General features: G+C 35.6%; 1 protein-coding gene across 1 annotated transcript in view; it reads left to right on the top strand.

The window, feature by feature from the left end:
• LOC114331475 (phenoloxidase-activating factor 1-like) overlaps positions 1-13,899 on the top strand; it is a 145,851-nt gene that overhangs the window by 103,073 nt on the left and 28,879 nt on the right. Inside the window, exon 5 of the mRNA XM_028281063.2 lies at positions 7,090-7,289. Coding sequence (XP_028136864.2) covers positions 7,090-7,289 — 200 coding nt within the window. The remainder of the gene's footprint in view (positions 1-7,089; positions 7,290-13,899) is intronic.

The raw sequence follows: 13,899 nt of genomic DNA, 5'->3' as shown, positions 1-13,899 counted from the left end.
AATTTATAATTCGCCCTGAGATTGAAAACATATTGATATGTGATCAGGTTAATTAATTAGATTATTTTTAATGCATTGATTAAATTAAATGACATATAAGAATATTATCTCATATCAAAAATCAAGATCACATCAACTGTCGTCCAACGTGGAAAGCATTGAAAAGTATTTCTAGTGGCAAATTTGAAGGATAGAAAGAGTAAAGCCGGTATTTGAAAATTTATATGCCTGTGGTAAAAAGTGAGATACTTACATTTGATAACATAAAATTTTAGATCTCTTTAGGTACAAATTTTACATAACTGATTTAATATTTTATTTTTACGATATTTACATTTGATATATTTATTGACAATTTATAATATTTGGGTGAGAAAAAGTCGTCTTGGTAACATACTAGTAAAATTTCATATTTGGCGGGGATAGTACTTCTTGAAAACAAATGTCTGTGACAAGAAGCCAAAGCAAAGACAACAAAAAACAAAAAGAACATTCAGACCAAGAAGATATTTTAGACACGACAATCATGGCATCAGAAAATCAGGAATTATCAGGAATAGATAAACTATTACAACTGATGCAACTCCAGTCACAAAAACTGGATGACAATCAAAGAGAAACACAACAAAAAATGGATGAAAATCAACGTGAAACGAAACAAGCCATGGAAGAAACATCAAAGAAAATGGATAAAGTGGAGCAAAAAATGGATGAAACACAACAAAAAATGGATGAAACACAACAAAAATTGGATCAAAAAATGGATGAAACACAACAAAAAATGAAACAAGCAATAGAAGAGAACAACAAGAAAATGGAGGAACGCATAGGAAAGTATGAAAAGGAAGTAAAAGGATGTTTGACAACAATGAAAAACGAGATGAAAGAACAAGAAATGAAAATTCAAAATAAAATAAAGGAGATAACGAATTGCCAGAAAAAAGAAATGGAAAGTTTGGAAAACAAGTTGCAAAACGCTATTCAAGCAGACATAGAAGAAGTGGAAAGAAAGATTGCGGAAATCAATACTCAACAAAATGTCGGAGAAAGAAGAGAAATGGTTATACATAGCACAGATGACGTGAAGATAAGGTTTGGCGGGGACGTAAGAAGATTACACCCAGTGCCGTTCATAAATAGCCTGAAAAAGAAAATACAACACATCGGAAATTTCGAAACAGCAAAAGAAACTATCAGAAACCATCTCAAATATGAAGCAAGCCTATGGTTCGATAGTAAAGAAGAAGAATTCGGCAATTGGCAACAATTTGAACAAAAATTTTTGAATTATTTCTGGGGAAAAGTCCAACAATTGGAAATTAACAAGGAATTGCAAAATGGGAAATACAATGATAGGATGGGGGTATCAGAAAGGACATATGCTTTACAAATTTACAATAATGCAAAACATTTACAATATAATTACTCATCGGAACAATTAGTCGAACTGATTGCAAGACATTTCGAGGAAACGCTGGAAGACCATATCACATTGCAAAATTACAAAGACATAGATAGTTTATGCCAATTCCTACAAATAAGAGAATCACGTCTAAGAGAAAGAAAATCAAGAAGGTCGCGAGAAGATTACAGGCCCCGAGAAACACAAGATTACAGAGATAGAAATCAAAATAGGAGGGACTATACAAGACGAGATTTTAATCCCAGAAGGGAAAACGAAAATAGAGACAACGGAAGAGGAAATTATGAACAAAGAAATAGGCAATGGAATGAGGACAGAAATCGAGAATACCAGAATAGAAACACCACACGCTCAAATCAAGAAAACAGAAATAATGGTAGACAAAATGAACAGGGATATCGAGAAAACCGAAACAGATCCGACAGACCAAGAGAAAATAGAAGAGAAGTAAATAATACCCAGACAGATGAATATGACGGAGAGAGACATTATGACGAAAATATAAACAACGATGAGCAACCGGCGTCTTTTCACGACGGCGCTCACTAAAAACCAAAAATCAAACAGGAATCTTTTGTCACCCCAAGGAGTTTATTAAATTGGCAGGAAACAACGAAAAGAAAAATGGAGTTAATTTAAAATTTGTGGATGGATTTATCAACGAGAAACCAATTAAAATTATGATAGACACTGGATCTGAAATAACATTGGTCAACAGAAAACTAATAGAAGAAGTTAACTTAACAAATTTAATTTACAAAATACCTAGGGTAAATTTAGTGGGCGCAAACAAACGGACATTGGCAACTATAAATGAAGGCATACGAGTAATGGTACGACTGGGTAAGAATATGTATGCACTACAATGTGTAATAATGCCAAATATGTCACATGACATGATAGTAGGAGTTGACGAATTGGCAGAAAAACATGTAGTGATAGATTTTAAAAATAATACTATGAAACTAACAGAAGAAAAAGAAAAGGAACAGGACAAGGAACAGGAGAAACAAAATACGGACGAATCAGGTAAAGAACAAACAGTGGAAATGAATTTGGCAACGAAGCAAGGACAAAGAAGAAAAGGGAGAAAAAGTCAGAAAAGGATAAAAGAAAATGAAACCTGTGGCTCCTCAAAAGAAGAGTTGAGCCCAGAAGAAGAAAATTTGAGAGTATCAGAAACAAAGGAAACCTGGGATTCCTCAAAAGAAGAGACGAGCTCAGGAGAAGAAGAAATAAAGCTAAAAAATGAAAGTGAAAAGAATATGATTGAAACAGTGGTATTTGAAGAGGAGGTATATGCAAACGAGGATGCAGAATGCACGGTAAACATGTGTGAAGAATCTGAGAAAAAAGACAGAAAATTGATATGTGGAGAAGGGAAAGAAAAAGAATTGCGTTTGATGTTAAGAAACTACGAAAATTTGATCAATGAGGAAAACAGAGTGGCTAAAAAGTACGAACATTCATTTGAGGTGAAAAACTTGGGAAATTTTCGATCAAAGACTTACCCGATTCCATACAAGTATCGACAAGAGGTGAAAGAAGAAATAAATAAAATGTTGGAAGATCAAATCATCGAAAGATGTGATTCACCGTATGTTAATCCGATTGTGATAGTAAAGAAAAGCAATGGAGAATTGAGATTATGTTTAGATGCCAGGAATATCAACCAGCACACTGTATCACAATATGAATCACCTCTAAACATCGAGGCCATTTTTGGAAGAATCACCGGGTCACACATATTTTCGAAAATTGACTTAAAACACAGTTTTTGGTTGATACCGTTAGCTGAAAAGTGTAGAAACTACACCGCTTTTTCTATTGATGGTATTGTCTACCGGTTTAAGGTAGTGTCATTTGGATTGCAGAGTGCTTGTGCTGCACTCGTCCGAGCTCTACATACCATTTTGAATCGCCATGAAGATTTCATAGTTCATTATATCGATGATTTATTAATTTTTTCACAAGATACTCAGAGTCATCTGGAACACATAGAAATAATTCTGAAAGAATTGGACACAGCGGGATTGAAATTAAACATTGAAAAATGTCAATTTTTTCAAAAAGAAGTCATTTATTTGGGTTTTTCAATTGGACACCAAAACAGTAAGATTAGCCGAAGACAGAGTCAAGCTCATAGATGAATACCCAAGACCAACGAATTTGAAAACATTGAGAGGTTTTCTTGGCACGATAAATTATTTTAAAAAGCTGATTCCCGATTTGAGCCAAAAGGAAATCCCTCTGATAAAATTGCTTAAAAAAGTAATAAAATGGAATTGGAAAGAAGAACAGGAGGAAGCTTTCGAAACATTAAAACGAGAATTCGCAAAAGGAACGAAAATATACCACCCCATTTACAATTTACCTTTTATACTCCGAACTGATGCGTCCATACAAAAATTTGCAGGAGTTCTGTCTCAAATACAAAACGACCAAGAAGTGCCGATATGTTTTATATCTCGAGTGACTAAAACACATGAGAGAAAATATAGTGTTACAGAATTGGAGTTTGCCAGTGTACTATATTGCGTAAACAAATTGAGGTTTTACTTATTGGGAGCAAAATTCACAATCGAAACAGACCATGCAGCTTTAGTACAGATCATGAAGAATAGATTAGTAAATAATAGAATACATAGAGGCATTCTATTATTACAGGAGTATGATTTTGAGTTCCGATATATAAAAGGGAAAGACAACATAATAGCCGACGCTCTAACACGGGATGAGGACACCGGAAAAAAGGAAACAATTACTCTACAGGTGGGACTAAATAGATTAATACAAGAAGAAGGGATATATTCGTTAAATGAGATAAAGGCCATGGGAAGACCAAGAGCCAAAAGAATATCAACAGGTGATTGAAACCGTACAGAGAAGATTACGGCGAAGCAACGAAAAATATATCCAAAGACAGGAACAAAATAGAAAAAGAAGACCAGTGACTTTCCAAAAGGGTGAAAAAGTACTCGTGAGGGCATTACGAGTATCAAATCTTCCTGGGGGCATTTGCGCAAAGTTGATGCCTGTTTTCGAAGGCCCGTACATCGTGAATAATGAAAATGGGATAAATAGTTATGAGTTGAGGCACAGGAACTCGGAAAAGATCCGAGGAATTTATAATATTCACGATGTATACAAATATCACGAATAAAAGACAGAATTACATGAAGTAGATAGTAAGTTAGGGTATAAGACGTAGATTAAAGTAAGGAAATATACAGGGAGTTGGTTTTGCCTCGAGAAAATTTATTTAAAAATGCAGATAAATTTTATCGAATACAAGGCGGGCATTTGTTATATTTCTATTTGATATGAAAATTAAATTTTGATAATTATAAACAGAATTCAATTTAATATAAAATATTTTCAATTTTCTCAACCACGGGCATATAAATTTAGAACAACCTGTATACAACAAATTGTTATATGTAATTTTAAGAAGTGATTAGAAGAAGCTTACGAAACTCGGGACAATGCGCCGAGAATAAACAAAGTGAATGGCGCGTACCATTATCGTTGTTCGCGGAAGGTTCGATCATTAGCCTATGCTAAATAAGACTCAGTTGAAATCGATAATAGGTCATTATCGTTGTTCGCGGAAGGTTCGATCATTAGCCTATGCTAAATAAGACTCAGTTGAAGTAGATAATAGGTCATTAAATTTTGTAAATAGTAGAAAGTAATTTTAGAATGGGAATTAACTATTTTTTTTTGAAATCCATTAAGCATATTTAGAAAGATTAAAAATTGGTTTTGAGGAATACTGCGAATGAGAGTTGGTGGTGGAAGGTTGATTTGTGAATCTGGAAGGGATATTTAGAAAGTAGGGGAATGAATGACAAATAGAGATCAGAATGTTTTGAGCTGTCGAGAAGTGAAGTCCAGTAGTAGACGGTAGTGTACGGAGAGTGAGAAAGCCGGTGTAGTTCCGTGAGTGTGGAGTATTTATCGTGGAACGAGAGGTAGGCCAGGTTGAGAGTAAAGCACCTCCTTGAGCCAAGAGTGTCCCGGTAGCTGATTGCAGTTTCTAAAAAGGTAGAACACAGCATCACGACAGAAGCAGGAACGAGAGATATACGAGCTAGTTTTCAAAGGAGAACATTACTGAAAGCCAGGACGAGGTTTTGATCGCAGCCAAGGATAGCAGGAAACGGGTCTTGTGTGAAGACATTCTCAGTTCACCAGAAAAAGGTCAGTCTCATTTGTTTGGACATGAATGCATGGGTTTTTCGTATTAAATACCACATTATAAATTGAAGAACATAAACAATAATATCAGAAAAGCTTCATCAAACTTAAATAGAATTGTTGCTAATAAATCCTAATAGTTAAATGTTAATAAAAACTTTCAATTGGAAACCAAAAGGAAATAAGATTCCCATTTGTAAATGTTATGTTTAAGAATAATAAGATCTAGCAAATATTAAGCAGTGATTGCCATTTAAATAAAATAAACAATACTTTGATTATAATTGTAACCCATATGTGTGTATTATTTTACTCTTTTCTTTCCTATCCCGATTAGGAACCATTGAGAAATACTTAGAAGCCACGTAAGTAAGTAATTAATTTATAATTCGCCCTGAGATTGAAAACATATTGATATGTGATCAGGTTAATTAATTAGATTATTGTTAATGCATTGATTAAATTAAATGACATATATGAATATTATCTCATATCAAAAATCAAGATCACATCAATACATACCTTGGAACAATGATCAACTCCATAGGAGATTACTTAGAGGGAATCAAAATCAGAATAGAAAAGGCTAGAGCAAATTTTAACAAAACGACAAAAGTGCTCTGCACAAGAGATTTGAAGTTGGAGCTAAAAGTCAAGTTTGGCTCGGTGCTACGTTGGAATGGAAGCTTGGACCTTGAAGGCTGCATCAACGAAAAAACTAAAATCATTCGAGCTGTTGGTGTACAGAAGAATTCTGAAAATATCGTGGACAGAACACGTCATAAACAAAGGGGTTCTGAGAAAGATGAATAAAGAAATGTAAATCTTAAATACCATCAAATCAAGAAAATTAGAATATACATATTACACGTGGAGAGAGATACAACTTGCTGCGATTGATCACGCAGGGAAAGATTCAAGGAAATAGAAGCATAGGGAGACGCAGAATATCGTGGCTGCGCAACCTGAGAGAATGGTATGGATGTACATCAAATGAACTTTAAGTAAACAACTTAAAATATTCCTGAAGCCTTGTTTCTCACTGTCGTTTCACCACATTCTGTTCAACCGAGTGCGTTGTGTGAAAACGATAGCGAATGTTCGGTTTGGAAGATATCACCACAGACATGGTGTTCATTTTTTCGAATCCTGGATAAACTAATAAATATTTTTGAAAAATTGAAACGCAGAATGAAAGATTACATCATTACCGAGAGTAGATCCCTTAGAATACACAAAAAGTTTCTTTTGAATGAAATATTTAAAATTAAAAATCACACTTGTAACTTACTACAATAAACATTATAGAAGTTTTCAGGGACTTTCTACCCTCGTAATGATGTAATCTTTCATTCTGCGTTTAAATTTTTGAAAAATACTTATTAGATTTCTCAGGATTCGAAAAAAAATGAAGACATTTAAAAAGCATTGGAACGAAATTTAATATTATATTTTTGATTTTTTAGGTTGGATGTAAGAGTGGGAGAATATAATACCAGTAGTGTAATAGATTGTGTTATGGATCAAAATGGAATAACAAAATGTATTAATGATCCTATTCAAAATTTGGCGATAGAAGAAATTATTCCCCATCCTGAGTTTAATCCTAACGTAATTGCAAACGATATTGGACTTTTGAGGGTGTCGAGGATGAATATAAATGCAGGTTAGTAATATAATAATGCATATTATCCATTCTATCTGTGTCGCGGAATTCAGAAAAATGGCCATCTGATTGGTGAAACTCAACTGATATACCGCTCAACAAAAAAGGAATTACCATATGTGAAAACTACCGTACACTGTCACTAATAACACATGCTAGTAAAATATTGTTGCATATCATCAAAAACAGATTAAAAACCTATCTACATTACCAAATTCCTCAGGAACAAGCGGGGTTTGTAAATGGTAAAGGTACACGGGAACAAATCCTGAACCTGAGACAACTCATTGAAAAATCTAGAGAATTTCAACTACCTATGATTATATGCTTCGTTGACTACCAAAAGGCATTTGATTGTGTAAGCTGGAAAAATCTGTGGTCTATTTTTATAGAAATGGGCACACCAATGCACCTGGTAACACTTATTTAAAATCTGTACCAGTCCAATATAGCGACAGTACGACTAGATCACAAGTTCTCAAACCAATTCAAGATCGAGAGAGGTGTTAGGCAAGGATGCGTGTTGTCACCTGACCTATTCAATATTTATGGTGAACATGCCATGAGGATGGTCTGGATGGTTTTTTGAGGATGGGCGGATGGGGTAACAGTAGATGGTAGGAAAATCTCCAATTTAAGATTGGCTGATGACACTATACTTATAGCAGCAAATGAGCAAGAAGTGTTTGATCTGCTGCGAAGAGTTGAGTACGAAAGCAATAAAGTTGGTCTAAAAATCAATAAAGCTAACTAAAGTTTGGAAAGACAGATCTATCTCTCAAAATATCAAGATTAGACTGGTGAATGCCCTTGTATTCTCAATATTTCTGTACAAGGCAGAGACTTCGCGCATGCGAGCGCCACAAAATTGATGCCGTTGAGATGTGGTGCTCGAGAAGAATGCTGCGCATACCTTGGACAGCTCATGTGACAAATGTTTCCATTCTAAACCAACTCGAGATTAAAAAAAAGGCTGTCCACAATATGTCTGCAACGCATTCTGCAATTCTTCGGTCACGTGGTTCGCAGAGGTGACGATAGCTTGGAGAAATTAATTGTTTCTAAAAACGTTCCGGGGAGAAGATCAAGAGGACGATCACCAGTGGCGTAGCGTAGTAGGGGCGGCCCGCCCCGGGCGGCACTTTTTAGGGGGCGGCAAAATTTAACAATAAATAATAAAAATATTTTGTAAATATTTGAACTATATTATATTTTTATCGCAACTACAAATTCGGACCGATTGAAAGGAGCACGGAATTTTTCATTACTTATTTTGTGACGAATTCGGGGAATTCCTTTTCTTTGAATGATATTTTGTAGCGATTGGCAACAACGTATATACTGACTTGTGGGAATTCCCCGTTTATGACTAACAATCAGCACAACTTTTTTCGGCAATTTAGAACGTTGCTATTCTTTTTTTTTCTCATCGACACATCGTTGGGCAGTTCTGATAGCAGCTACAGGCAAAAGAAGGATTCAAAACACGCGGTGGAGTGCAAGAGGCGATGCCGTAAATGTGACATGGGATCATTACAAAGACATTCTCGTCACTTTGGAGAAACTTACAGAGGCAGGTGAAAGCTTAAACACTAGGACAGATGCAGGTGCTTTACTAGTTTCGATGCAATCATTTTCCTTTCTTTGTTTTTTGGGCCTATGGCAACCGGTGCTACATAAAGTGAATGATAATGATGCACAAAAATATTTACAAACAAGGGGAATTGATATAAGATTGTGCGCTCAGAAAGTAAATGCTTTGCAGATGATATTGACAGAGAAAAGAGAGGAATGGGCAAATGGCGCTGTAGGATATGCAAACATATGTGTGAAGAACTTGGAATTTCCATAAAACCTCGGAGGCGCATAACAAGAAAGCATATTTTGATGACGAAACTAGAGGTGCTAACTTGTCTTGTGAAAATGAGTTGAGACGAAATCTGTTTTCTAAATTAGATAGACTTATTGTAGAAATTCGTGAGCGTTTTCAACAGCTACATAAATTAACGGATAAGTTTGTTTATTTAACGCCGGCTATATTATTAGATCCAGACAACACTGAATGTAGAAATGTAGACCAAGCATCTGACGAAATTAACGAGCAGTGTTTCAAGCTATAAAAACTTCGACTGTGGACTTTTGTTCCTGCTACAGGCAACGAAATTGATTAATGCAAACTCACTTGAATTATTTAAATTTATTGTTAAATCCAAGCTGGAAGATACTCTGCCCAATATTTTAATAATATTCCGAATATTTTTCACAGTTGCTATAAGCATTGCTAGCTGTGAGAGGAGTTTTTCAAAATTGAAATTGATTAAAAATTATTTAAGATCGACAATGAGTACTCTAAGACTAACTAATTTGGCTAATTTGTCTATTGAGCAAGATGTGTGTGATGCGATAGACATTGACGGTGCAATAAAAGACTTTGCTCTTAAAAAAGTAGACGTATAAATTTTTAAAATAAGATAAGAAATCGAGATTTGAATCGAGTCGAAATTCATTTCATTTTATAAATGTTTAATTGAAGACGGAAGTTTTGTTTTTAATTCTAACAAATACTCGTATTACTTTTCAATAAAGATAAAATTATAACATTATAGTATCGTTCTAGTTCTAATTAAAAATTGATTTTATTTAATTTTGTCGATCGTTAAGTTGTACCTAATCTTAAGTGATAGGTACCTAAGTTATAGTTGAGTCCGCGAATCTTTACCCGTGCGTCATCATTTAAAGCATACGAAATAAGTCGATGATAAGTCGGAAATTGAAATTTACTAAACGCAACAGCATTTACAAGTAACAGCACTTACTGTTACTTGCTGTTGCGTTTAGTAAATTTCAATTTTCGACTTATCATCGACTTATTTCGTATGCTTTAAATGATGACGCACGGGTAAAGATTCGCGGACTCAACTGTATATCAATGTATTTAATTGGTTAAAGTAAAAGAATTTTTGTATTAATAAACGTGATTGTAAGACTTAGATAAACTTTTTTATTTAAAATCCAACCTGTATAATGCAAAATAATAGGTTTGTTCTAGCATCAGTTTCAAACGGTTTGAAACCATCAGCGAATAGTCGACCAGTGCGAGTAGATGGGATAGCACTGGTGACTGTATTATGTTCTCTCACTGACCAACTGTTTGCTGACGGTTTCTGACTAGTTTGACTGTTTGCTAGAACAAACCTATCGATGACTGTTCTCGCCGAAAAGTTCTCTATAATTAATGTATGTAATATATAGCACACAATAAATTAAAATACCTAAATAAGAGGGCGGCAAAATTGTCTTCCGCCCCGGGCGGCCGACACTCACGCTACGCCACTGACGATCACCAACTAGATGGTTCGACCAAATTAAGAATTCAGCCGGAAACTCATTCTGCGAAGCTCTTGGAACAGATGAAAATAGAGACCAGTTGAAAAAAATGTTAGGAATATTGGAAGAAAGCACGATCCTTAGTAATGAGGAAACGACAAGAGAGAGAATAGATTAATAATAGACAAAACTAATGAATAAAATTAGGTAAAAAGAATAGTGCAGCCTACTGAAGGTTTTCACTAATGATTTCGTTGAACCTTCATCGATTTTCATGAAAATTGGTACGTAGTTAGAGGATATTTCAAGAAATAGAAATGACATGATGCCAACTTGAACTTTTACGAAGTTGGTTAGTCGATAGAGCTTTTAAAGTTGTACCTATGATATTTTTACAACTTGTGACAGGTAGCTCTTTCAGGACGACGACTCAGTAAAACATAGGTTAAAAACAAAGTAAATATATTTAGGATATTTATATACAGTTCGAAATAAATAAAATAAAATATAATTCTATCTCCTACAAAGGAAAAATAACATTATACTTATTACTGTCATCAAAACATAATAACAGTATTAGAATGATAAAATACACAATGTTTACAATAGCAATCACGCTACACGGAATCAATCTATCTACACATTCAGACTCGGAGCTTATCACTTTCAATCCAATGCAATAACAATCAAACAGCGACACACAGTCGCCCATCCATCATCTCCAGATCGGAGCTGGTCACTGGCCTCTACCGGTCACTGCGGATACGTTTGCGGCGAAACGTCTCTCCAATACGGAGGCGTCCACCTCGGCAAAGTCACAATTCAATCTATTGCATCTCTGCTGTTTTGAGTTCCTCTTGATTCAATACGTCAAGAAGAACTGATTTTATGATCCTCCTCGCTCGTTTTAAATACACTCTCGGTTCCATCTCTCCTTTGGTTTCGCTGCTAGGGGGGCTGCGCCAATATGGACACTCATTCGATCTTCTGCGGTTGACCTGTCAAACGCCGGCTGCTGGTATCATATCATTACAAGCACTATACTATTTATGTTTAACTTGATGGTATAACATTCCTTGTATTTTCGCGTTACATCCGAATAAAACTGAAGAAGTTTATTAAAGATCTGTAGTTATTACGTAAATTACAAAGCCGACTATCAAATTTAAATGCTGATTTTCACCTACTTGATTTTGTAAAGTAAAAATAAGAACCCTTCGAGATGTGGTCATATCGTAGAATGCTCAGAATTTCATGGGTTCAACGCATTTCAAACAGAGAAGTCTTAAATAGAATAGGTTATTGGAAAGATGACTTGATGAAGATGATAAAAAAGAGAAAACTTGAATATCTCGGGCGTATATTGAGAGGTAGCAGATACTGGATACTGCAGTTAATACTTAACGGAGAGATCGATGAAAAAAGAGAAATCGGTAAGAAGAAATATTCATGGCCCAAAATCCTTTGTCAATGGACTGGTTTATCATTAGCAGATTAATTTTTGTTACATGCCGCGAAAGATCGAGGACGATATCGGCAAATAATGTCATGTCACGTCTAAAATTTGGGCACTAGTACATTGTTTCACGGTTTAAAAAACCGCTTCGATTGACATGAAATTTGGCATAGACAGAGATAACATGTCAAATAAGAAAATTGATACTGTGCCGATGTGTACTTTTGCCCTGGGGGTGAGTTTCATCCCTTCTCGAGGGTGAAAAATTATATGCTCAAAATAAGTCCGCAAATGGATAAACTGACTAATTCTAAGCAACTTTTGTTCTATAGCATTTTTTCACTGAGTTAATGCTTTTCGATTTATTTGCGAGTAAATATGTACATTTTTCAACAAAAAAAAAAATACGTTTTTGGTCGGTTTTTTGCAAATAACTCAAAAAGTAAGTATTTTATCGATAAAACCTTCATAGCAAAAATATGGCATGCAATTGCTCTTACTCCTCTCATCTTGTTTACTTCTAGTACCTCTTTGTATAGTATGTTCCATAGTGTGGGTCCAAGGACCGACCCCTGGGGTACTCCCGCGGTTATCTCAATCTTCTTTTTTTATATGCATACGGTTCTCTCGGACAGAGAGTCCTTTATTATGTTGGACATAATATTCTGGAGCCCCAAATTCGGCGATTCTGTCTACTATGAGGCCCCAGTTTTTTATCTTTTTTTGCTTGCTCTATCCATGTCTCTTTTCCAGGTCGCGGTATCGACGGTCGATCGACCGTTTCGAAATCCGTATTGTTGTTGTGATAACACTCTCTCATCTTCCAACATGCCTTCCAGCTTCTTCTTGATAAGTCTTTCGTAGAACTTACGAAGGCAGTCCGGGAGGCATATTGGCCGATAAGAGGATGATGAATAGGGGGGTTTCCCAGGCTTTAGGTTAGGAGCAGAACAAGGTTCGCTTCTTTTAAGTCCCTGGGAAACTCTTCCTTCTGAAGTAGGTCGTTGCATATTCTTCTGATTAAACCTGGTTTCTCCGTTGCTATTATCTTAATTGTCTCTGGTGGCAGCTTGTCGGGGCCGGGTGCTTTCCCCGTCTTCATCTCCTGACCAGCGGTTTTTATTTCCTCTTCCGTGAACTCCTCTACCATCGTTGGAAAAATTTTTGTAAAAGTTTGAACGTCCTAAGTAGGGAAGAGGAGTTCAGCCGATTCCATCCGCTGGTCCTCGTCCAGTTTATATGGGACCATTATCTTTAAAGACTTCATGGCAATCTTGTAGACATCGCCCCATATATCCTCATCAATGCTTTTGTCAGGCTCTGCCACTTTTCCTCTTTTTTCTTCTTTTATTTTTTTATTCAGTGTTTTCTTTAGTCCTTTGTAGATGTCTTTTGCTCGAGGTTCCCTTGGTTTCTCGTGTAATTCCCTCAAGCTCTAAGGCATCTCTCCCGTAGACCTTCCGTCTCATCCGTCCACCAGTAGGGGGATTTTTTGTCATTATTTTTCTTCACGGTGGTCAACTTTAACATTTGTGGCATTGGCATTTTCTAATGCTCTTCTCAGTTGGCCAAGGCCAGAAATCTCTTCGCCATTGATCTTTCTAACCTCCGACAGGTACGTGATTTTGTTAAAATAAAATTAGATTTTTTCATGTTCTTGTTTCTGCCTCTCTTGCTCCACTTTTGATTTACAGTGGTCACATTTTAATTCGTTTGGTGTTTTTTAGGTTGTACTATCCTACTCCTTTTTGTTGTTGGTGTATTTTATAATCCCTATCAATTTTCTTACATCGGTGTCCATCTCCACCTTTTCCTTATATTGCGCGC

The sequence above is a fragment of the Diabrotica virgifera genome, chromosome 6, assembly GCF_917563875.1.
Source record: "Diabrotica virgifera virgifera chromosome 6, PGI_DIABVI_V3a".
Lineage (NCBI taxonomy): Eukaryota > Metazoa > Arthropoda > Insecta > Coleoptera > Chrysomelidae > Diabrotica > Diabrotica virgifera.
The sequence above is the reverse complement of the archived record's forward strand: the minus strand, read 5'-3'. Positions and strand labels throughout refer to the sequence as shown.